General features: G+C 60.5%; 8 protein-coding genes across 8 annotated transcripts; 5 read left to right on the top strand and 3 right to left on the bottom strand.

The window, feature by feature from the left end:
* The first annotated feature begins 3,022 nt into the window (after positions 1-3,022).
* JDV02_007601 (uncharacterized protein) lies at positions 3,023-4,530 on the top strand. Its single transcript, XM_047989107.1, has 2 exons — positions 3,023-3,130; positions 3,221-4,530. Exons 1-2 carry the CDS (start codon positions 3,055-3,057, stop codon positions 4,513-4,515), a joined length of 1,371 nt encoding a protein of 456 aa, XP_047845106.1. The 5' UTR covers positions 3,023-3,054; the 3' UTR covers positions 4,516-4,530.
* A 324-nt stretch (positions 4,531-4,854) lies between these two features.
* JDV02_007600 (uncharacterized protein) lies at positions 4,855-10,081 on the bottom strand (the record flags this gene model as incomplete). Its single annotated transcript, XM_047989106.1, has 10 exons — positions 4,855-5,254; positions 5,330-6,035; positions 6,125-6,189; positions 6,505-6,619; positions 6,708-7,070; positions 7,142-7,304; positions 7,372-7,548; positions 7,606-8,610; positions 8,683-9,669; positions 9,857-10,081. The coding sequence occupies 10 exons, from the start codon at positions 10,079-10,081 to the stop codon at positions 4,855-4,857; spliced, it is 4,206 nt and encodes a 1,401-aa protein (XP_047845105.1).
* A 1,074-nt stretch (positions 10,082-11,155) lies between these two features.
* On the top strand, positions 11,156-13,981 carry JDV02_007599 (uncharacterized protein). Its single transcript, XM_047989105.1, has 5 exons — positions 11,156-11,420; positions 11,486-11,666; positions 11,732-11,917; positions 11,972-12,164; positions 12,242-13,981. The coding sequence occupies exons 1-5, from the start codon at positions 11,331-11,333 to the stop codon at positions 13,788-13,790; spliced, it is 2,199 nt and encodes a 732-aa protein (XP_047845104.1). The 5' UTR covers positions 11,156-11,330; the 3' UTR covers positions 13,791-13,981.
* On the bottom strand, positions 13,874-16,040 carry JDV02_007598 (uncharacterized protein). The gene has a single exon (XM_047989104.1). The coding sequence runs from the start codon at positions 15,727-15,729 to the stop codon at positions 13,999-14,001; it is 1,731 nt and encodes a 576-aa protein (XP_047845103.1). The 5' UTR covers positions 15,730-16,040; the 3' UTR covers positions 13,874-13,998.
* Positions 16,041-16,484: 444 nt separating this feature from the next.
* On the bottom strand, positions 16,485-19,007 carry TRM1 (Methylamine--glutamate N-methyltransferase). Its single transcript, XM_047989103.1, has one exon. It carries the CDS (start codon positions 18,912-18,914, stop codon positions 16,818-16,820), a length of 2,097 nt encoding a protein of 698 aa, XP_047845102.1. The 5' UTR covers positions 18,915-19,007; the 3' UTR covers positions 16,485-16,817.
* Positions 19,008-19,948: 941 nt separating this feature from the next.
* JDV02_007596 (uncharacterized protein) lies at positions 19,949-20,224 on the top strand (the record flags this gene model as incomplete). Its single annotated transcript, XM_047989102.1, has 1 exon — positions 19,949-20,224. The coding sequence occupies one exon, from the start codon at positions 19,949-19,951 to the stop codon at positions 20,222-20,224; it is 276 nt and encodes a 91-aa protein (XP_047845101.1).
* A 21-nt stretch (positions 20,225-20,245) lies between these two features.
* On the top strand, positions 20,246-20,842 carry JDV02_007595 (uncharacterized protein; the record flags this gene model as incomplete). The annotated part of the gene is made up of 1 exon (XM_047989101.1): positions 20,246-20,842. The coding sequence occupies one exon, from the start codon at positions 20,246-20,248 to the stop codon at positions 20,840-20,842; it is 597 nt and encodes a 198-aa protein (XP_047845100.1).
* Positions 20,843-21,944: 1,102 nt separating this feature from the next.
* JDV02_007594 (uncharacterized protein) lies at positions 21,945-23,585 on the top strand (the record flags this gene model as incomplete). Its single annotated transcript, XM_047989100.1, has 1 exon — positions 21,945-23,585. One exon carries the CDS (start codon positions 21,945-21,947, stop codon positions 23,583-23,585), a length of 1,641 nt encoding a protein of 546 aa, XP_047845099.1.
* Between the last annotated feature and the right edge of the window lie 91 nt (positions 23,586-23,676).

Below are 23,676 nucleotides of genomic sequence, written 5' to 3'. Positions count from 1 at the left end.
AAAACCTGTTAGACTCCCGGCTCAAAGCTCGGGTGAACGGGCTGATCCAATCTGCATCACATATTCTGTAGCACGAGAGGTTGAGGATGCCGCAGGCTCCGGGAGACCAGCGTTTCATGTTTCTGCCGGTGACGAAGCACAACGCACCTATCTCGGGACCCTACCTCAACAGCGGTCCGCCATTTGACAACAGTCCTTGCCGCTCGCCTCGCATTTGGCCAGTTCCGAGTAGCTGACCGTGACAAATGTACCCAGTCATCACCCAAAGGTGAGGAAACGGCAAGTAGAGAGCAGATGATGGGAGCGGCAGAGACACGCGGTAACAGGGATTCAATTACACCTCGTGGCCGTCGAACATGTTAGGGTTACCTGTAGCGGCGGGAGATTTCGATCACTAATGCAGGCCACACACGGAAGTTCTTCATTGCTGCAAATTGGCCCCAACAGCCTCACCTATTTCATGGCGACTGGGATGGCCGAAGTCGGACGCTGGCACCTAGCCACAGTTGCTTGAAAGCACATTCGCACCTCGATAATGGATTCCACGCATACGATCCAAAGCCGCCCTTAACCTGAACTCTAGTATCTTGTAGCAGGTTCGGAAAGCGCCATGAGTCCAACTGGGTATTCGAGATTCAAAAGTTCTGCTCTACCTACCTATACCGCCGTGGGTACAAAGTAAAGCATTCAGCCCGCGTGCATAGGAGAACATCATTGTTGGGGGCACTGACAGTGTGAAGAGTGCACCAACCCTTCAGGGGCATATGAAACCTCAGCATCCATAAGACCTATCCTTTGCAGGGCCACAGCGTAGGTAATAGAGCAAAGTATCAATGCTTACTGCTAGTACTTGACCATGAGTCCAAAACGTTCCGGCCTGGGATTATGGTGCTCACGACATCAAAGCTCTGTACGCTACGTGTCGTGACAAGACCCCGTGAGCTTCCTTTCCTTCGGAAGGCCCACTGCTTCAGCTGATCAGTAGATAAGGTAGTAAGTGAATATCGCGACCCTTGGCATAGAAAGAACATAGGAGGACGGCTCCCAGGACACCAATCGCAGTGGCACTGTCACATCACGAACGTGCCCGCATTTGTCCGCCGCCTTCCCGATTTGTTCGCTTCCTTTTCCCCAATGCAGCTCACAAGGTATGCTTTATCCTCATCAATCAGGCCACCTGTGGGCATCGTTGGCTGAGACGGAATCCCGCAGTAGTGCTGTGTGAGGCCCCAGCATTTCCGCCGGGCTTCGCGCCGAACTGTCAGCGGTGCCATGGACGGCAGTTGATTCTTGGTGGTAAGACGGCTCTTTGTCTGGGACCGGGAGCGGGGGGGGGTGCGTAATGTTCGGGCGGTCGTCATTTGGCGCTTCCCGGCGTCGTATATAGAACAAGCACTTCGAATATTGGCCGTATGAGGGGCTGGTTATTGCTGTTGGTTTTAGGCATCTCTTGACACGGACTTGTACCATCCGTCCAGCAACGAAAGTCGGGTTGGCGAGGTACATGCATTCGGCCAAGAGGCGCCTGGCCCTCAGACGAGACCAAGGAGGCCGCACATGAAGCCAAGCCACGATGCTTGACATGACAAGGGTGTTGCGTGCTCACTTGGCTGGGCAAACACGGGGCCTAACTTAGCCCGATGGACCGAGATGGACCGACACAATGTCACCCAAGCGTGTCGGGTGCTGGATGAGCCGCAGACCAGAGCCGCCGAGGGCAAAGTCACGCCCATGAGAACAAGTTGCTGCTGGGCATGCACGCTGCAGTGAGACTTGTCTCAACCCCCTATGGCGGATCGAAGCGCCCCGTGTGCAACATGGCGTGGCAGACGTCTTGGCTTGGCGGAGTGGAGGCAGGCTTGTCTGTTCGGAAGGCCTTCGTGTCGTGCTTACTTTGAAGCCTGATCCGGAATGCCGGTGAGCGAAGCCGTATGGATCCTGGCGAATGGAAGAGGGCAAAGCTGCCAGCGAGAGACCACACAGACCCTGTTGCCTTTCGAGCCTTGTTCGTTCTTCTATGGGGAGCAAGCCCGGCGGCAACGCTGCATCATAGTGGCGGGACGAAGGCAGGAGTCGATGACCCCCGGGGGGGGGGGGGCACAAGCTGGGCCAGCGACGGCAATGCGGGCTGCAGCGACACGATCTGCGGCTGCAGTTTGCCGTGAAGAGGGTCCATGGAGCATCTGCTCACTCGAACGGACGGAGATTGGCTGCGGACATGAGACCGACTGCCGGCCATGTGGCTCACGGTGTCGTGGGGTGCATGAGGTGTCTCTTGATCGGGAGTCGTGACAGAGCAGAGGCAACTTGCCCGCGTGAGTGAGTGTTTAGCAACCCGAAAAACAGAAAGTGGCCTGACTTTGGATCCGGGAGAGAATCGAGCACTGGCGATCGAGTCCAATTGTCAGTCAGGGTTCCATGACTGCGCCCGCTCCCCTCTCCCTCTCTCACATCGTCATGGGTTTCTCGTGGGGAGGGGGGTGGGGGGAAGGTGTGCTGGAGGGCACAAGGGTTTCAGGGGGGGCCTGTCGACAGAACTCGGCGACGCCCAGCGGGAACGAGGTCGTCCAGGATCCCGACATGCGATGACGCGACACACCAGACGGACATGGCAGGGGGTTGTCGTTAGTCGCGAGTCGTGACGGGGACGGGCCGCGGCGACGCTAAAGAAACGGGGCGAGCAGGTAGTTAAGGAGGCATGGAGGCAAGCAAGCAACAGAAAGCAAGCAAGCAAACAAACAAACAAGGACAGGGGTTGCAGGAACAAGTATCATACGCACGCACGCACGCACGCACGCACGCGCATGGATGCAATGCCGCCGCCACGCTGTAGCAGCGCCTGCACGACACCCACGCATTAAGTTGCGCGGCCACCAACTGCCACAGGGAACTAATGGAACTGACGCTAGGCCACATCAGGGCCTCGGCTGGTGGGGGCGTGACTCAGACGTCTGATTGGAGCCCGACCTGTCATTCTCCAACCTCAGCTCGTCCGACGCCCGCATCTTGCACGACTCCAAGCCCTTCTCTCCCCCATCCGCACCGCAGGCTGGCATGCCCAAGAAAAGGCAGCACTTCAGATCCTACAAGCCCTCGCCCGCGGCCCCTCCGTCGGTGTCGGCCACGGCCGGTGAGCAAAAGCCCCATCCGTCAGGCCCCAAGGGCAATCAATCAATCAATATCTGCACGCAACAAGTCGTTGACCCGCAGCCTCGTACAGATCGGCCCTCCAAGAGCGTCAACGAGCTACTCGCCAACCTCCGACTCGCCTCCTCGTCTGCGACCCCCAGCGCGCCTTGTGAGCTCCCCGCCGCCGCCCCCAGCGTGCCCCCGGCCATCAGGGAGCTCCTCAGACTTCCCGAAACCCCGCAACCCCTGCCCCGGCGACCCGTGAGGCAACGCTTCGATGGCCATGGCCGTCGCCTTCCGGCCGGTCCCGCGCCCCCGCGCAGCTGGTTGTCGAGGACACGCGACGAGGCGCGGGTCGCTCAAGGCTCCTTGCAACCCTTGAACCGACTTGGGGGCCAGACGACCCTCCCGGGTGTGCCGGCCCCGGACCCGGGGAGCCTTATCGATGTCGTGCTGAGGCGCCTGGCCGTGGACTGGGAGCTCCACCGCATCTACAACCAGTATCACCTGTATTTCCTGCCAAACCACCTCAAGCCCTCCCTCATTCGCTACGTTGGCGTCTTCGCCAGCCTCGGTGTCACGCTCGATGACCTCAAGACAATCTTGCTGCCCCCCGTCGACGTGTACGAGGACGGCCATTTTGACCGCGGCTCAAACGCGGAAATCACCTGCCTCGATCTGACTCGCTCCATCGGGCGCTCCATCAAAATCAAAGAGATCTCCGACATGCTGTTCCCGCCAGCTCAGGCACCGACCTCGGACGAGCCTCTGGACTCTTGGGACGCAGAGAGCCTGATCCCAAGCTCCCCTCCGCGTGCATTGTTGCCTAACCTGACCCATCTGTCGCTGGCCCTTGATCCTGTAGACTTTGGCGACGTGTCCTGGAAACAGCTCGTCTCATTCTCTGCGAAGCTATCCGCCGTCACCCATCTGAGCCTCGCCTTCTGGCCTGCGCCGTGCCTCGCACCCCAGTCACGCTTTGCTTCCGTTGAATCGCCCCAAGGCCAACGCATTCCCTTCGGTGGCACAAATTACTACTCGCACAGTCTAGACAACGACTGGACGGAGGCACTGTTGGTGCTCCGGATGTTGAGTAAGAATCTCTACAAGCTCGAGTTCCTGGACCTGACGGGCTGCGCCTCGTGGTTCAGGGCCCTCATGCTACAGGAGGGCCACGACTTCGTCGACTGGGCAGGCTCCTGGGGCAAGTTGACGACGCTGCGGCTGTTTGTGGGGTGGACGCCCGCCAAAGATGACATGCCGTCGCAGCAACTGGCCCATGGCGAAGCCCTGGCAACAGCCAGGGCAGTAGAGAAGCACATTGTCGCTCAGAGAGCGGGCAAAGGACGATTTATTACCGTGGAACGAGATAGATCTGATGTATAGAATCCACAACGTGTAGTGAATACTGCGTTATCCTGTTACATGTCCGTTGGCACAACTGCCGTGCGCCGCCGCGTTAGGCGGCGTGTCGCTGACTGGCTTGCCAAAGGGCCTTGAACCTGCTCTCAGACTGAAGAAGCTTCCTTGGGTTGCCCGTCTCAACAACGCGGCCATGATCCAGTAGAATGATGCGGTCATAGTCCATGACGGAGTCCAGCCGGTGCGCAATGGATAGCACCGTATGCTTCTCAAACTCGGCGTCAATGACTTGACGCACCCTCCGCTCCGTGTTTCGATCGACACTACAAGAAAATTAGCATCTCACTCTCATCCTAAAAAGGGTCATGGAATCCCGGCCTGCCTGCTCATCGCCTCGTCCAGCAAGACCAGCCTGCCCACCTTCTTCCTCAGCACAGCGCGCGCCACGAAGAAAAGCTGCCTCTGCCCATGGCTGAAGACGTCCTCGCCAAAGGGCGCGTCGAGCCCGCCGCGCTCCTCGACGACGTGCGAGAGCGCCACGGCGGAGAGGGCGGCCGAGATGGCGTCGTCGCTGTACTTGCTGAGGGGGTCGATGTTGTGCCGCACAGTGCCGGGGAGGACGAACTGGTCCTGGGCGACGGTGATGAGGCGCGTGCGGACCGTGTCGCGCGGGATGCGGGCCAGCGGCTGGGAGTCGATGGTGATGCTCCCGTGGCAGGGGTCAAGGAGGCGGAGGATGACGAGTAGGAGTGAGGACTTGCCGCTGCGGAGAGTGAGAGCAGTCAGCCAACAGGGACCGTCTAAGTAACGCGTGCGTTCGCGGCCCGATGTCGCTCACCTCCCTGTTCGTCCACAGATGGCTACCTTTTCGCCGGCGAGAATCTCTAGACTGACATCACTCAACGCCTGTACATCGGCATCAGTCTCGTACGAAGCTGAGAGATTGGAAATGACGACATGGCCCCTTGCCGGCCACGCCTCGGGGGGCTCGAGGTTCTCCCCCGGAGAGCTCTCCTCGGGCGTGTCCTCGGCGAACTGCTTGATGCGGGCCACCGCACCGATGGAGGTCTCTATGGAGGTCCAGAACTGGATGAGCATGTTGAGCGTCTCGCTGAGGGAGATGAGCTGGACGAGCGACACGCCCGTCAGCCCCACGGAGACGGATCCGCGCAGGCGCACGGCGAAGCCCACGACGAGGAGCGCGAGCGCGGCGGTGACGAGGTCGAGCACGAGGACGAGCCAACGCTGCACCATGACGAGGAGGTAAAAGGGCCGCTGCGAGGCGTCGACGAGGGCGTGGTTGCGCGCGACGGCGGCACCGGACCAGCCGAAGGCGCGCAGCGTGGCGAGCCCGGCGAGGGTCTCGAGGAACTGCGTGTACAGCGGGGCCTTTTGCTCGAGGTCCAGGAAGCGCAGCTGCCGCGAGGTGCGCAGGTAGCCGCGCTGCAGGTAGAAGTAGAGGACGCCGAGGAAGGGGAAGCTGATGGCGACGTAGTAGGACGAGGCGGCGAGGAGGCCGGCCCTGGCGAGGACCACGAAGAAGCCTTGAGTGTGCGGATGATGAGCAAGTGCCCCGCGCGACGAAGAGTGGGAATTTTCTCAGCGGCTGAAGAGGGGGGGCGAACATGCTTACTTGCGAGGGTTACTACGAGGGCCAGAGGGAGGTTGTTGTCTACCATGCCGATGTCTTGCGAAAACCTATATATACCCAGCGTTAGAAGAGTCTTGCCAGAACGCCGCGCCAGGGAACTCCATTTCCCGGTACTATACCGTGTGGTGATGGATCCGAGATCCGTGCTTGTAAATAGAGAGAGCGGTGCTCTGCTAAATGTGAGCCGCGTGCTCGAGGGCGTGTGACAGTGGTATCGGAAGATGCTCACCGGGCGACGGTGTGAAGGAGACGATGATGAAGCGACACTCCCGACTTGGCCGCGACCAAGACGAGCACGAACCTGCCGGAAGGGCCACTGAGGAAACGTCTCTCTCTAGGTCCTTGTAACTGCTCATACTCACCAGATGAGTGCCGCAAACCAGATCACGCCAATGAGCTGCAGCGCGGCGTATATGCCGAGGTAGTAGCCCGTCCGACCCTCTGCCATGGCCTCGACCCAGAAGTTGAGCCACACAACTAACAAGACGTCAGTCCGTGGCAAAGACACACAGTATTTATTTGCACGGCAAGGTTGTCATGAGAGAGAGAGAGAGAGAAGGCTCACCAGGGAAGCTCTGGAGAAAGGCCCAGCCAATTTCGAGGGCGACAAGAACGACGAGGAACGTGACGCCTATGCTGCCAAAGTAGTAGCGGTACACGGTCGAATCGCCAAGCCGTCTCCGCGCGTCTCTCTGTTCGGAGACTGCCTTAGTTTTGTACTCCGTCTTTTTATTAGCTTCGTCGGGCTCCGTGCTTTCAGCAGCGTCAGAGTTGTTGGACATGCTGGGCGCGAGGGGCTCAGGCTTCGTCGAGAGCAGGCTCGCGACGTAGCCGCTGTCGACGCTGAGGGTGCCGAATGTCCCCTGCTCGGAGACTCGGCCCTCTGGAGACAAGGAGATGATCAAGTCAGCAGACTCCAAGAAGTTTACTAAAGCACACCGTCAATTGATATCTTTCTACAGGATCCTCCTGTTCATGTTGTGTGGGGGAGAGTGTGACCTGATTGAGTTGCAAGCAAAATCGTCGTGCCCCATTTCCTCAGTAGGCCAGTCCGACTGAACAAGTTGGCGAAGATTCTCCCCGCCGTGCGGCCGTCGAGACCGCTGAAGATGTCGTCGAACAAGGCAATCTGTGGTCTCGAATATACTGCCCTGGCAAGCGTCTGACGTGATGCGTGGTGAGCAGACCAAAGTCCTTGGTGCTTTGAAAGAGAGAGGATGCAGACTGACCACTCGCTGCTTCTGGCCACCGCTCAGTGCGAGGCCGTTGCTTCCGACCACAGTCAGGTCGCCGTGCGGGAGCTGGGTCAGATCCTTCTCTAGTTCGCAGGCTCTGATTACCTCCTGGTACAGGAGGTCGTCATCGGCAGGGGAGTAGCCTATGATGTTGTCACGGATGGTCTGGTTCTGGGCAGCGCACATCAGTTTTGTGTGTACGCACAAGCTGTTACGGGAAGGGCCTACCAGGATCCAGGGGGTTTGATCGCACCACGAAAGTCTGCCTGCAGGCAATGCGATGCTCCCACTGGTAGTAGGCACCTCCCCTAGAAGACCCTTGAGAAGCGTTGACTTGCCAGACGCGACCGGCCCGACAATTATAGCAAACTGTCCACACTCTAGGCTGAAGTCGAGGCCATTGAGGACCATCTTGTTGGCGGCCCAGCCAAAGCTCGCGTTGTGAACTGACACGGCAGCTTGAATATTCTTGGACGACAGCCCGATGGATGCTGTGCCGCCGCGCAGCCGTTGCATCTCGATTTGGTCGCTTCCTTGCTTTCGCAGCATCCCACCCACCATGTGCGCCGCGCCAACATCTCGATGCTCTGCACGCGCCTGCTCGATGAGAAACGTTTGTATTCGCTCAAAGGCACCAAAAGCCGCGCTCAGGTCAAGCACGACCTCGAACATCCAGAAGAGCGGTTGCGCCAGCAGGATGATGAAGGACAGCGCAGAGAAGAGCTTGGTGGCGTCCAGCACCTCGCCCGTCTGCGCCGCGACGCCTTGAAACATGGCAAAGGCGACCGGCGGCGCGAGGAGCAGCGGGACCTGGGCCACTGCGGAAGTGATGCTGCCAATGACCCGGAAGGGCCTGGAGGCCTTGATTTCTTCCACGCGCAGGGCGGCGATGGTGGTGGAGAGCTGCTGCGCGAGGCCCAGCATTTTGATGCCCTTGATGTGCCCGATCATGGCGGATGTGATTCCTTGGCTTGATGTCAGTGCATTGCGGTAGGTCTGGTTCTGGCCGTACTTGCCCACTCGTTTTTGTGTTTTCTCGAGCCATCTGACGCGATACTTCTTGGCCATGGGCGAGACGGCGACGGTGGCCAAAAGAGCGACCAAGGATACGATGATGGGCCCTGCAGAGGCATACCCGATCTGGTTGCTCAGTAGCCAGGTTGCAATGGCAATTTGAATGAAATTGGCCCAAAACTCGTTGATCTCTTTGAAAGCGCGCACAATCACCTCGACCTACAACTCACTGCTGTCAGCCGGGTCTTTGTTGCGCTAAGGTGTGTTCCAGGTGAAGGCACGCTTTCTTACATCTGATGACATGAGTGTGACTGCCGCCGCGTCATCCGTCGCCGCCGTGACGCTGACCTGGGTACCCTTGGCGAAGACGGCGGAAACGAGGACGCCGCGCAGCATGGTGACGAAGCGGCCGTTGCGGTGCCAGTACAGGGCCTGGGAGACGGCGATGCCGACGTACACGAGCCCGTAGGCGCCGATCAGGCCGTATCCGACGCGGTCTGGCTGCGCCTCGTCGTTGAGGAAGAGCAGGAGCCGGTTGAGGACGAGCGGCTGGCATATCGTGAAGGCGAGCTGCACGAGGCGCGGGGCGACGACGGCGGCCAGCGGCCAGCGCAGGGCGAGCAGACACGAGGCGACGAGGCGGTGCTTGCGAGAAGCGTTGCTGCCTGCGTCGGGTCCGCGCGCCGCCCAGACGCTCCGGAACCGCTCGCTGAGGTGCGCGGCGGTCATTTGCTCGTCGAGGACGAACAGGTCGTCGGGCCGGAGCAGGCGCCGGAAGCCGGTTCGGAGAAGTGGGGCGACCCAGGCGAGAACGGCCCGGGCGTAGATGCCGGCCGTCTGCTCGGGGCCGAGACCCACGGCGGCGGCGGCGGCACCGCCATTGGACGACGACGACGACGACGACGACGACGGCAACAGGTGGCGCGCCTTGCCGACGGCCTCGAGCCCGAGCAGCGCCGCCTTGACCGCAAAACACGCGGTGAAGACGGGCCGGACAGCCGGGCCGACGACGGACCGCGGGGACAGCAGCCACAGGGTGCGGAGCAGGGCCGCGTCTAGGAGCAGAGATACGAGCAAGAAGACATTCAGGAGCGACGACGGCCGCGGGGAGCGGGCGTGTTCAAAGTACGACACGAGACACGACACGAGGCTCGAGGCCATGGACACACATGCAGCAGCGACGGAGACGGCCTGGACGGCACGCGGCGCGGACGGAGGGGCGGACGCCCACAGGCCCGCGAGGGCGAGCTGGAGGGCCGCGAGCAGGCCAGCGGCTGTCTAGGCGGCGGAACATGACGAGGGCGCTGCGCGTTAATCGACGATCGGGGTTCTGGGGGGGTGTACATGCGCGATGGGGAAACAAACAACTCCCCCCCCCCCCCCCTCCCTCCCCGATAATGGTTTTGGGGGGGGGGGGGGTTGTCGTTGTTGTTGTCGCTAAGGGAACAAACGAACTGTTACTAACCAGCTTGGAGACGCGCAGCCTCGGCGCGCCGACATAGACGGGCGCCTTGACGAGTCGGCTGAGGCGCAGAGGCGCCGCGACGAGGAGCAGCGCGGCGGGGAGGAGAACAAAGATGGACTGCTCGAAGACGAGGGTGAAGTCGAAGCCGTCGCGGCAGGGGGCGCCGACGGCGGGACCGAAGGCGGCGTCGGCCGTGGGCGCGCAGAGTGGTGTCGATGCGTTCATGGGGGAGATGTTGTGGTTCTGCTACACCTCAACCTGGTTGGCGGGAGGAGGGATGGGAAATGGCGGCGATGGCGGCTGGGGGAGCTGGGGGGTATTTAAGCTGGAGCAGAGGGAAGGGGCAGCAGCGTCAACAAGTGTGAGTGAGATTCAGGGGCGCGCGTGCGGGTGGCTAACTAAGCCCATCGTGGCCGGAAAGTAGGATCTTTTGTCTGCGGGCGCTGAGCCGAGGCAAAAATAGGGAGTCTACTCCAATTAGCCCAGGTCGACTTTTATAACTTCAATGAAATGTGATCTTGTAGCCTCTATCGTGACTAGTATACATATCGTGCTGTTGCAACCTGGTTGTCTCGCATCAAACTCGGAAGAGAAAGGTGTAAGTGGTCTCTGAATAACACAAAAGCTGGCTACCCGGGGGGCCACGCTTCAGTCCACGAAATGACGTCAGCTTGCTGTCCCAGTCGCAACAAGTATGTGTCGCAAAAACGCGAACAAGTAAAAATTGTTCAACATGTATATCGTGAGCGTGTTGATTTTCTTGACTGCCCTTGCGTATGCCCCATCTTTTCCACCGTCGCCATCTATGCGGCCCCCGTCGTGGTGCGATGCGACACACAAATGATGCAGCTCGTTCGTTCCTGTTGCTGCAGGACAGAAAGAGAAACAAGTAAGTTCCCAATCGGGGTTCGGCGTGAGTCACCCCGCAATTCTGACTGCAGTGACTTCCAACGCGCAGGGCCACCCCACGCGCCTGCATGTACCCCGAGGGTCCCGCACACGACGTCAACCGCGGGCCTGGCGTCCACCTCGCCGAAACGGCCCCAAACCCAGCCTACAGTAGGTGCTTCGTACTGCACCTTTTTAGTTGGCCCGCCTGTGGCAACGACACGTCCCCGTCGCGATATGGCGACTAGCTGGCTGCTTTCCATAACAAAACTGGCAGCGCCTAGCCCTAATCTTTGCTCATCATCAAGTATACGAAGTAGGGCTGTCTGTCTTGGCACTCCCGGCCTCGCTCCAGTGGACTAACACAACGGGAGCTTGAAATAAATGCTCGCCTCCTTCGCCTGACCTGAGCATCATCACCTCACCTCACCTCCCGACACCAGCATCACCGATTCGACTTGCGCGAGTGGCCAGCTCTGAGAAGCAGCCCCGCGCACACTCCTAACTATACCAACCCGCAGAAAATCTGACAAAGAGAGGCACTTCGTGCGTCAACAAATCACCAGCACACGCAACAACCGACGCAATGACGTCCATGGCCGCCGAGTCCGTGGCCACCATCCTCTGCACGGCCAAGCAGACTCGCTTTCACATCGACTCGCCCAACTACCGCGAGGTGAGCCTACCGGACCATTTGAAGAAGAAGAAAAACCCCCAATGCTAATCGCTGGCCCATGGCAGCTCGACGTTGACGGCCTCGGCATCACCGTCACGTCCAGCGAAAAGGGCGGCGCCGCCCCCTCGGCCAAGGGCAAGTCGAAAGCTCGCGCCGAGGGCATCGAGATCCTCAGCGGTGCCAAGCTCCGCTTGAAAGAGGGCCAGAGATATGCCCTTGTTGGCCGCAACGGCACTGGTAAATCGAGTGCGTCCGTCCCCCCCCCCTGTCTCGCGTTCCTTGAACCAGCAAACTGACATACTGCCCCCCAGCGCTGCTACGAGCCATCCACGAGAAGCTCATTCCGGGCATCCCCGAGGGCACGAGGATCGCCATTCTGCAGCAGTCGAGATTGATCGACGAGGACGGTGTCGAGAAGGCAGGGAAAGAGCCCACCGTCCTCGAGCTCGTCGTCGACCGCGCCACTTCGCGCGACGTAGTAGAGCAAGAGATCCAAAGTCGGCCGCCCGTACCAATTCCATGCCTCAAACACAATGCTAATTCCAAAACAGCTCTCTCCGAGGGCGTCGATGCATCCGATGCCTTTGGCCCGGTGAGGGCTCTCAGGACGCTCAAGCATGAGCGCCTCCAGAAGCGGCTCTTCCGGCTTGACAAGGAGGCGCGGCTGCGCAGCGGCACACGGGGCATGCAGGCGCGGAAAGCCCTGGTGGCCTTTGAAAAAGTCGTCGCCGACTCTAAAGCAGAGTGAGTGCTCATCAAGGCAAATGGCACTCTTTAGACACAACAGGGCAACGCTGATACACCCCCCACCCCCAATCTAGGCTTGAGCAACCCCGGGAGGAGGTCTCGTCAGACAGCCTTCAGGCGGAGACGCAAGAGGCCGCCGACATGCTCGCCGAGCTCCAGCTCCAGGTCGAGCCAGCGCGCCTCTCTCAGATCGAGACCAAGGCCAAGAAGATCCTCACCGGCCTGGGCTTCTCCGAGGACCGCATGGCCAAGCCCATCGCCAGCATGTCGGGAGGCTGGCACATGCGCGCCGCGCTCGCCACGGCGCTGCTCCAGGACGCCGACATCCTGATCCTCGACGAGCCGACCAACTTCCTCGACCTCCTGGGCATCATCTGGCTGCAGCGCTACCTGGGCTCCCTCGAGGACACGGAGCGGCCGCCCACGCTGATCCTCGTCTCCCACGACCGCGACTTCATCGGCCTCTGCACCGACCTGCTCATCCTCAAGGACAAGCAGCTGACCTACTTCCACGGCGACCTGCCCACCTACGAGTCGTCGCAGGCGGAGCGCAAGCTGTGGCTGCGCAAGATGAAGGAGGCGCAGAACAAGCAGCGCGCGCACATTGAGAAGACGATCCAGCAGAACATGAAGGCCGGCAAGGCCAACGACGACCAAAACAAGATCCGCCAGGCCAAGTCGCGGCAGAAGAAGCTCGACGACCGCTGGGGCATGCAGGTCGGCGCCAAGGGCGGCCGCTTCAAGCTCAACAAGGAGCTCAACGGCTTCTTTCTCAAGTCCCGCGAGGACATTGAGATCCCGCCCGAGGAGCGCCCCGTCGTCATCACGCTGCCGGAACCGCCAGACCTGCGCTTCCCCGGGTCGCTGCTGTCCGTGGAGAAGGCGTCGTACCGCTACTCGCCCAGGACGCCCATGGTCATCCAGGACGTCAGCCTCACCGTCGGCATGGGCGACCGCGTGGGTGTGCTGGGCCTCAACGGCTCCGGCAAGTCGACCCTCATCAAGCTCCTGGTCGGGGAGACGCGTCCGACGGCGGGGAGCGTCACCACGCACCCGCGCCTGAAGCTCGGGTACTACTCGCAGCACGCCATCGAGGACCTCAAGGCGCTCGGGCGCGACGAGCCCGACCTCACGGCCCTGTCGCTCCTGGCGCGGGACGTCGACGGCGCGCTCAACGAGGGCGAGCTCCGCGCGCTGCTCGGCGAGCTGGGCCTACCGGGGCGCATCGCGTCCGACGTCCCCGTGGCGAAGCTCTCGGGCGGGCAGCTCGTGCGGTGCGGGCTCGCGCGCCTGTTCTGGCGGCGGCCGCACTGCCTGGTGCTGGACGAGGTGACGACGCACCTCGACTACGAGACGGTGACGGCGCTGCGCGTCGCGCTGAGCCAGTGGGACGGCGCCGTGGTGCTGGTGAGCCACGACAGGTGGTTCATGCGCGGCGCCGTCGAGGGGAACATGGACGAGGGTGAGGACGAGAGCGCCGCCGACAGCGACGAGGGCGACGAGGCGCCGCGCCGGAGGGTCGTGTACAGGCTCAAGGGAGGGGAGATGAGCGTGCTGAGCAATGGCGTGGACCAGTTTGAGCAGCTGATGGAGAAGCGGGCGTCGAAGCTCATGGACGCATAAGGCCACCACCCTTTTTGGGGGGCCCTGTACGAGGAGGCCGCGACTCACGCGGCTGGCCAAAGGGTTTTGGTTGGAGAGAGTGAGGAGGACATATCGGTCATGATATCATCAACGTCTAGGCTACGTAGCAGCACGCATAACGCCCGCCCTTTGAGGGGGCGAATGCAAGGCAAAACATATATAGCAGTGACACACACGCCACTCCCTCTCACCGTCGTCCCTGCACGCGCGGGTCGACGAGCACGCGCAGCAGGCCGGGCTTTGCCTTCTCCACGGCCATGTGTCCCCGGCGCGGCACCTCCACGATGGTGCCGTCGACGCAAAACACGCGCCAGCGGGCGTCATCGTCTTCGCGCACCTCGACGCGCAGCTCGTCGACCTCCTCGTAGGCGACGCGGTGGTGGTGGTGGCCGCCGTCATCGTCGTCGTCGTCCCAGGCCATGCCCACGTGCGCGCCGCCGTCGTATGCGGCCATCATGACCTCCATGGTGCGCGGCCCGCCGATAGGGCCAAAGTGCACGAGGCGCAGGCGGTTGTCGAGGGGCGTACTGGCGGGCGAGATGGTAAAGGTGCGCTCAAGGTTGGAAACCATGGTGGCGAGGACGTAGGCATGCGTGTTGCCGCCGTTGCCGCCGTCGCTGGAGCCAGGTGGGAAGGGCTCGAGCGGCTGCTGGGGTGGTGATGATGCTGATGCATATGCAGGTGCTGGCGGTGGCGGTGGCGCGCCGTTAGGAGCGGAGGCCGAAGTGGAGGACGCAGACGCAGACGCAGACGGTCGGCGGATGAAGAGGCGCGCGCGATAGGGATGCGACTCGCGCAAGAGGTCCTGCGCCACCATGCCGAAGCGCTTACTGCCGTGGACGCGGTACGCAGGCGTGTCGCTCTCGTGGACGAGGCTGGCGTGGAAGCCGTAGCTGGCGACGATGGCGCCGTACAGCGACTCGACGGCGTCATTATTGCTGTCCTTGCCACCGGCCTCGGCGGACGGCGGTGTCGGCGATGTGGCGTACGAGACGATGCGCGCGCCGGGGGAAAAGGAGGCGCGGAAGGCGGGCAGGTCGGCGGGCGCGCCGAGGAAGAGCGTGCGCAGGGCGAGGACGAGGGGCGAGGGGCCCGTCGAGACGGGCTTGTGCAGGGAGTGGAAGAGGGCGTTGGCGGTACCCAGGGGGAGGAGGGCGACGAGGGGGGCAGGAGGAGGAACAGGAACAGCAGTGCTGCCATCACTGCTGCTGCTGCTGCCGCCGATGCCGTTGAGGAGGTCGGCCACGCCACCATCGCCGCTGAGCAGGATGACCGTCGTCGACGAACCCTCCTCGCCTCTTCCCTGCCTCTCCCCCTTGCTCCTCCTCTCGCTCAGAGCCCGGGCGAAGCGCCTCACGCTGTGCGCATCCTCGGTCACGACGACATCCTTGGGATCCGCACCCACTGCCGCCTCCTCCCGCTGGCCAAGTGCCTCACCCACGAGCGTAAAAAGGGGACGCAGCACCTGCTCCCAAAACGCCACCGCATGGCCCACCCCGGAGCCCGTCGACACCACCACGCGCACGTCGTTGGCGTCTTTCCCATCATCGTCTCTGCGGCGGCGCAGGTGAGCCGGCAGCTCGTCGACACGCTCGCGGCCGTCGCGCAGGAGGAGCTGCTCGGTCAGGGGAGAACCATCCCCGTCCGCGCGTAGGGCGACGAGCCGGAACGGTGGTTGCGTCTTTTTGTGCTCGGCAGCGGCGGCGGCGGTGTCGTCATCCTCAACAAGGCACACGATGATGGAGCCCTCCGGGGCGGCGGGCAGCGTGAAGAGCACCTGGTCGAGGCGGACCTGATGCTGCTGCGCGCCATCCGAAGGATCCGTCCACACGAGGTTGTCGTCCTGGACGCGCACGTCTTGCACTGCGGTTGCGGTGGGCTTCTGCCGCCGCAGGATGTCATTCGTCTGCGAGGTCATGGTGTTTTCAACGCAGAAGCAGTCGGGATTGGAGGACGGCGTTGGGCTGCTACAAGAGTATAGTGAAGAGGAAGGAGTAATGAGGACGTGAGAGTTGAAGAAAAAAAGGCCGCAAGTACTTCTGTATGGATGGTTGATGGAGGGGGGAGTCTCGCGATTGAGGAGTCACGGCCGGCGATGTATGGTTCGTGTTACAGCGCCGCACGCGCCTGAGAATCAGCATGTAAAAGTTGGAAGTGATGTGCGCTTTGTCGTCAGCGTCAGCATCTATCAGCAATAGCTTAGTACTTATTGCATTGCATGGTGATCCCAGGCAGAAGGTGGGACCGGCGTCGTCGCAAGCACGCCATGGCGTCTGTCTGGCGGCGGATGCCTCTTTCATCCATCCCCGTCGATGGAGATGAAGCGCTTGTGAGTGCGTGGGCCAATGAATAGGATCGGGGGCCGGTGCTTGACCACCGTGTCTTGATAGAGTGTCCAAGCCTTCGACGGCGATAGTAGCAGGGCACTTGCGCTGTGAGGGCCGGCTGAGAGGTGCGAAGCCCGTCTTAAACCGGATCGAATACCTGTTCTCACTAACTAATACTTTGTGCGTAACCCGCTCATCTTCCACCCTTTCCCTCTCACTCACAATCGCGCATCCATCGCCTACAGTCATTGCCTCACGAAAAAAAAAAAGGCGCTCATCCCGTTCGCATGCGTATGAGCCTCAAAAACCCTTATGCCCCCTCTTTTGCTCCTCACGCGGCGGACCAGCATCTTTTCGACATGACTCCAAGCCATCATGAGTTTATAGCGTACTTATACGAATCTACATGGCCAGGGCCGCAACAGGGGATAAGAGTCTCAGCTTCGTCTGGCAACGCTCCCTGCACCGCACACAACAGTCGAGGCCCAACTGTGTGTCTCAAAAATACTTGCCACAAGTTGTCACCTTGCTTAGGACGGAACTGGTGGAACAACCATCATCTGCTGGGCAATAAATGACGCTGACAAAGACCAAGCCTGGTGCTATACAAATAGGCCACGGCCTCGGCAGTGTGATCCGTGCCCTGCAGACGACTACAAACCGTCCAGTAAGCTACTTATTAATTGCCCTTGGCTCTCGTCATAGGCCCCCAGTGCGCCGACGGATTCATCTGATAGCGCACATAGCGCTGCCCTCCCTTGGTGCGGCCCAGCCTTGCCAGCGCATCATCAAACACGAGCGTCTTGCGCAGTTCATCCTCACTTGGCAGCGGCTTCTCCTGGTCCTCTGACCTGGACACCTCGCCAGCTCCAGGTGCGCTCTTTCCGTTGCGCTGCTCAGCCGTTTCTTCTGCTTCCGGCCTCGTAGGTTGCGCCTCAACGCCCTCCATCTTCTGATCGTCGCCGTCTCCCCCTTCATCCTTGCTTGGGGAAGCGGACTCGTGTCCAACGATCCCAGCATCGTGCAGAATTTTCCATGCCGCCATCGATGGCTTGTATTTCGACGTCTTGACCGGTGACTTTTGCCTGATCCACTCCGTCATGATCCACCATATCGTCGACCACGGCGCGTCCGTCTTGATGGCACCGGGGCGGCAGTGACTCCGTCCAACCTGATATCCCAAGTGCAGGAGGGCTCCACGGAACATGTCGTCGTTGGGTGTGGTGCTAGAAATGATGCTAGATACTTTGCCCGGAATGACGAAGAATGGCGTATGGTCGGGCGTGGCGAGCGCGGCCTCGGTGCGGTCGACACCTTCTTGCGGTCCCGGGCCCGGTAGGTATTCCTCCTGCGCGGTGCGTAGCATGCCCTCGAGCCGCGGCAGGGTCTTGTATACGTCTGTGGGTGCTTTGGGTATCTCGTCGAGGATGCGCTGGATGAATTCTTGGTTGTGGATGTGGCCCGCGTACATGGGCCCGGCCAGGTGCATCTTGAAACCGCAATAGCGGCAGAAGCGGTCAGCCGTCGGACCCAAAGCCATGCCGTGTTTGAAGAAGAACCCGTCTGCCTTCTTATTCGGCGCCGGTTTGCTCCGAAGAACGGGCTGGGTTTCCCATGAGCCGCAGCCCTGGTCGCAGCTGTACACCAGCATGGTGTTGGCGCCCAAAAACTTGACCTTTTGCGGCGACCGAGTGACTTTGACGAAGACTTTGGTGTAGAAGTCGATGGACAACGAAAGCATTGGCTCAATGCTCAGACCATATTTGGAGCCGGAAGAGGCTACAGCGTGGAGGATTAAACGCAACGCCGCCTCGTGGGTGTGCATCCCCTTGAGAGGAATGCCCCCGTAAAGCGCATACGTCTTCTCGCAGTAGCTGTGCCCAGCCCAGACGGCACTGTCCGTGCAGGTGATGCACAGAAGCCCGCCGTCGTCGCGCACAGACTGGATCGCGGCGTCGAAAAAGGGTGCCGCCGTCCCGTAGGGATCCAAGTCGATGACGTCGAACTTGTGCGCCTTGCCAGGGTTCCCGTTTCGATCACGCTTCGACAGGTCATCGGCAATCGCGCGATACATGAGAGCGAGAGCATCCTGGTTTGTCACGGTGACGATGTCTTGCAGGCCGTTGTAGTCGATGTTGACTTGTATCGACTTGGCAGCCGACTCTGAGAGATCGTTTGCCGTGACTGACGTTATGAACGGCAGTTCGTGAGCATATCGCATGGCACGGAGGCCCGAGGCCGAAAGAGCGTCGAGAATCTTGAAGGTTGGCTTAGGCAATTTAGGCGCTTCTGTAGCTTCTGCTCCGGACGGGTCCTTAGTCTCGGTCTCAGTCTCCTGAACAGGCTCTTCATCGCCACGTTTCCTCTTCTTTCCTTTGCCCTGTTTCTCCGTATGCTTTGCTTGCAACTTCTTTAGGCGCTTCTCCAAGGTCCACTCTCCATAGACCTTGATCGCAAGAGTCGACAGGTCGCGGTTGTACTGTTGGATGGGATTGTAGAAGACTTGCTGCTCCTCGGTGACGGTCTTCTTCGATTTAGGGTCATGGGGCACCAGAATTGTCGCTCTTCCTTCTTTTATGGGCCTGTACTGCTTGCCCCCTCGCTCGACGAGGCCGCCATCGGGCGTTGCATCGGCCATGGGTGTCTCAGTCGAGAATCGCAAGGCACCGGTTGAGTTGCTCGGAGGAGGTATGGAGACGCGGATTCGGCGGACCAGGGCCGGTCCGAGGCTTGAGTTGCTGCGAGTCAGGCGGCGGATAGGGAATGCCGGCCACATGCAGACGATTGTCGCAAGAGAAGGGGGTCTGATGACGTGAAAGCCGGTTTCCACTGGAGTTTGCGCAAGTCGGATGAAGCTGGTCCCCCGAATCCCAAATTTTGAAATTCTGCCACCCGCCAGCAAAGGCGGTCAGCAGGAATCAGATGCCCCTCCAGAGTCACTGAGTGGAAGCAGCCCTGCCAGATGGCGGCGGGATTCCCGGGCCCATGCCCCACAAGGGTCCAGCACTTGTGCAGCTTCTGGAGACTGCAGGCAGCGACCCCAATTAGAATGGAAGGCTCCGAACGGAAAGGCAACCGTGAAACTCGCCCTCAATTAATCTGCTTCTGAGGCAGACAAGCGAGTAAAGCCACAAGGCCTTTCAAAAGTTTGTGGGCTTATCAACGGCCGCTTACCAACATTCCGAGCAGTACTCCGTATTGTCTCTAGGCGTTCTCTACACTATGCGTAGCGCAGGGGTATCGCACCGCCACTTACAGGAGCCGTCTCCAATATATGAACGCACCGAGACCGGCGAGACGCTTTTCGACAGCCATTTTACTGATCGCGAGCCAGATTCGAGTCCTAGGTAGGTGCTTCGTAGGACCAAATCATTACTGCTCCGGCGTACCTGCTTGGAAGCGACTTTTCACACGTGTTGTGGCAAGTGGCATCGATGTACTTCGTTATTTGTACTTCGTACAAAGCATAAACACTTAGTCCAGGTGCTGGCTTTCGCTCCTTCCCTAGCAGTGGTGAAGAAAGGCGGATGCGTCACGTTGCAACAGCAAGAGTGCCTTCAGCGCTCCTTCTTTCCGTGCAAGTCCACGAAGTGGTCAACTCTCATCCTTCCGCGCCTCATTGGATCTCGACACAATGTCGTCTCTCTGCTTTGGGTATGCCCCTCGCCGCTGGCGCAAGCTCACCCAACAACCCTATCATTATCCTTGATCCTGATTCCTACCAACGTGCCCCCTTTTCGCGTTTGAATACGCAGCATACAAAGTACACTGTTGCCCATTATCCTTTGACCTTCTAATCATTTGTTCACCATGTCGAAACTCTCAGGCGACATCCCCATTCTCCCACCAATTCCTCTGGCGAGCGAGACGCCCAAGCCGCAACAGGGACAGGGATCTGGCCACCATAAGCCTGATACACAGCCGCCGTCACAGCCACAGAGCCCTACGGGAGACTACCAGCCCCACGGCGGTCACCGCAGGGTGCCTCGCCATCGCTTTCTTACTCCGGCCGAGTGGAACATCATCGCCAGCGGCATTGGCGGCGTGCGAGACTCGGAGAGCCATAAACCTGTCCGTCCAGGCTGAGCATGGTTCCCCGCGGCCAATATGCCCCCGGGCCTCTACCGGGATATCGTCCAAGAGCGCAACAAGTACTTCTTACTATACCACGCCGCGAGCATTTCCCAGGCAGCCCTGATGGTGCTCCAGCTGCTGATTGGTGCCTCCGTGACATCGCTCGGAGCAATGCGTGCGAACACTGGCATCGCCATCACTGTGCTGGGTGCAGTCAACACGGTCATTGCCGGTCTCATTGCCCTGCTGCACAATGGAGGCTTACCCGACCGCTTCCGCTACGACATGATACAGTTTGAGGAACTTGAGGACCACATCAAGGAGCTTCTCGACTCAGCTATTGCCCCTGCGAACATGACGACGGACCAAGTTCTAGCCGAGTGCTTCGATCGCTTCCGAGAAGCCAAGGCCACCGTTGCGGCCAACTTGCCAGTCAACTACAATTCGCGATCATCTCAGTCGGGTGGTGGCCAAGCCTCGTCTCTGCCACCGCCTCCTCCTCCTCCACCACCACCTGCGTCGCCTCCAGCGGCACCCGCTCCCCCAGCTTTGACAAAGGCTCGTATCTGCGGAGAGGAGGGCCATGAGGTTCAAAAGCCAGTTGACAACGACAAGGAAGCGACGAAATGACGGGCGTTGCCGTTGAGCTTGTTTGGCGCTCCCTGATCCCTGCTAGACGGTTTGGACGGCACAGTACAGGATCATGGAGGGGTAATTCTTCAGGCGGCTTCCATTATTGTCGAAGAGCGAGAACAGCGTGGGGCCTGATAGGGTATCGGTGACGGCGTCAGCATCGCTCACCTTTAGCGCAGACTGTCCCACCATGGCGTGATACGAGTAATAACACGGTCCAATTGAAAACCCGTCGAAGGCACAGAAGGAAACAAAATGATCACCGTGGATTTGCAGGCCCGCGGGATGACGGACATGTTCTGCAACCCACGCACGAGGTACTGTCGTCTGTCTGTGAGCCCCGCGAGCGAGGGCGCCGGACGGGGTGGACACACGACTGAACTGGATGGGTTGCCAATTGCGTCGCTGGCTGCAACTCCGTGACGCCGGGCTACTTTGAAACGAGTGGTATCGCATGGCGCCAGTGACCGGCAGACCAGCCGTAGCTCGGGTGATTTTCTACCCTGGTGGGAAGGAGTCAAATAGATCAACCGGCGCCCTTGTCAGGGGTGCGTGACAGGCAGTTGGCAGGGATCTTCTTATCCAGCGGTTGCCGTCCCTTGCGTCCCACCCACAATGCCAGTTTCAAGTCTGTGGTTTGTCCGTTGCGACGACGGATCAGCCTCTTCCCAGGCTCGAGCCCTGGTCGGTCATGGTTGCGTTGACAGCGGCGCATGGTCCAGCTTACTGCCACAGCGTGAGACGGGCGATCTCGACAACGTGCCAGTCTCTCATGCCACCGTCTCGTTTTCATGTAAAAAGCCCTCGCTGCGGTTGGGGCCCCCAATTTCCGCGCGGGTGTCGCAGCCCGCTGATACTCGTCCGGTTCCGACTCTGAGGAATGTGTCGTGTGTGAGCCTCACCTCACGTCCACCACCATGGCCGGCCGCGTTTGAAACACTCTTATTTTCTTACCTATCCTCTGCTCCCCTCTTCCCTCCCTTCTCAGACGCCCTCGGTCGCGCCAGCTCAGTTCCACCTGCCGTCGTCGGCTGGACAGACTTCGAGGTCAATTTGTTTTTTTAAGAGTGCGCAGTACGGCGCTGCCCCGGTGGCCGCCATGCTTCTCGCCAAGGGCCTGTCTGCTCTTCACGTGCGCTTCAGCAGTGTCATGATTTTTGGCCTGCTGGTGGTCTTGTGTGTCCAGTCGACGCGCTACTGGCAGCAGCAGGGCCAAACTCGGAGGGCCTTTCTCGTCGACGTCAAGTACAACAACGTGGTCGGGGAGATCTCAGCCGAGGAGGAGTACCTCGAGAGGCTGGTGGATCTATACGGCCTCACGAACCTGACGAAATGGCAGGCATGGAGGGTGCAACCTTCGAGCTCCGCAGAGGGCGAGGACGGCCCCGTCACAGACGTTCACCTCAACTTTGACTCGGCGCGCTCGCAAAAGATTATTAATCTGCAGGAGCCCTGGAGCGCCGACCTGCACGCCTCCAAGAAGCTGGCCCTGCCTGTCCGCAATGGCGAAGGGAAAGAGTTTGCAGACTCGTCCGAGTTCTTGTTCGGCGTGTCGACGAGCTATGAACGCATATCGGCCGGCGATTGGGCCATGGTGCGGGCGTGGCAGCGATGGCTGACCATGGGCAAGAAGACAAGCAACGGCGCCGGGCTGGTATTGATGATGGACCAAGTGCCGGACAAGAAGCTGCGCGAGGTGGACGACAAGCTGCAGGCTGCGGGCGTGGACGCCTACGTCATGACGACGGACGTGCCGATGAGCATGGCTAGACGATACTACGAGCTTGTTCGCATCCTCAAGACTTACAGCGCTACACTGGCGGCCAGCGGCCAGCGCAAACGATGGTACGGCGTCGTCGAGGACTCGGTCTTCTTTCCCAGCCTGCCTTACCTACGCTCGCGACTGGCGAGTTACGACTTCAACGCCCAGCTGGTCATTGGGTTGCCCAGCGAGCGAGCGGACTGGCATGAGGAAGCGGGCGGTGACGGCAGCACCATTACGACGTCGGGAGGCGGCGCCCTGATGCTCACACGAGAGGCGGTGGCCAGGATCCCGCGACTGCCGTGCTTGGCGAGGGACGCGAGCGACGACCCTGTGCGGCCGAAGCGCTGGGACGAGATCCTGCAAAAGTGCTTGAAGAAGGCCGCGGCCATGGACATGCACATCATCCCGTCATTGTACTCCCCACGGGACGAGCCCACCGAGGTCTACCCTACCAGCCACGAGACGGGAGCGCGACCGCTCGTACTGCACGACTATCAAAGCCGGTACAGGATCGACGTGGGCATGGCGCACCTCGTCACAAACGTGTGCGGCGACGCGTGCTTCATGCAGCGATACTTGTTTCACGACAACTGGGTGCTCGTCAACGGAGTGTCCATCAGCGAGCACCCAGACGGCCTCCAGAACCCCCACAAGGACCGCCACCCGAAATCAGACGACGACCTTGAGGGACAGGGGCAGCAGGAGGAGGAGGAGCAGCAGAAGCAGGAGAAGCGCCGGCCGAGGGTCACGGGCCAGCTCGTCATCGACGACAAGGACGACGTGCAGCGCGTGCCGCTCACGTGGACTGGGAGGCGGAATGTCTGGGCACTGCTCGACTCGGCCGTCTCCTCGGACGGGGACGTCTGGCAGGCGTACCTGAAGAAGGGGGCGAGGGGCGCGACGCCGGCGGCGGAGGGCGCCGAGGAGATGGATAGCGTGATTGTGTTGATCTGGGAGAACAACGCACGTCCATGAGGACATTGGCGCTCGGGGGCGGCGGTTTTGACTGGCGTTTGGGGGGGATTGGGTCGGGGAGTTTCAATTACATTTAGCCTTTTCATTGAGA

This window comes from Purpureocillium takamizusanense, chromosome 7, assembly GCF_022605165.1.
Source record: "Purpureocillium takamizusanense chromosome 7, complete sequence".
In the NCBI taxonomy this organism is placed as follows: Eukaryota; Fungi; Ascomycota; class Sordariomycetes; order Hypocreales; family Ophiocordycipitaceae; genus Purpureocillium; species Purpureocillium takamizusanense.
This window is presented reverse-complemented; position numbering and strand designations above follow the sequence as displayed.

Coding starts and splice junctions, on each gene's coding strand:
- TRM1 (XM_047989103.1), bottom strand. CDS start 18,914: ATGTGGCCGGCATTCCCTATCCGCCGCCTGACTCGCAGCAACTCAAGC.
- JDV02_007599 (XM_047989105.1), top strand. CDS start 11,331: ATGACGTCCATGGCCGCCGAGTCCGTGGCCACCATCCTCTGCACGGCC. Junction 11,667..11,731: donor CAACGGCACTGGTAAATCGA/GTGCGTCCGTCC, acceptor ACTGCCCCCCAG/CGCTGCTACGAGCCATCCAC. Junction 11,918..11,971: donor AGTAGAGCAAGAGATCCAAA/GTCGGCCGCCCG, acceptor ATTCCAAAACAG/CTCTCTCCGAGGGCGTCGAT.
- JDV02_007601 (XM_047989107.1), top strand. CDS start 3,055: ATGCCCAAGAAAAGGCAGCACTTCAGATCCTACAAGCCCTCGCCCGCG. Junction 3,131..3,220: donor GTCGGTGTCGGCCACGGCCG/GTGAGCAAAAGC, acceptor AGCCTCGTACAG/ATCGGCCCTCCAAGAGCGTC.
- JDV02_007598 (XM_047989104.1), bottom strand. CDS start 15,729: ATGACCTCGCAGACGAATGACATCCTGCGGCGGCAGAAGCCCACCGCA.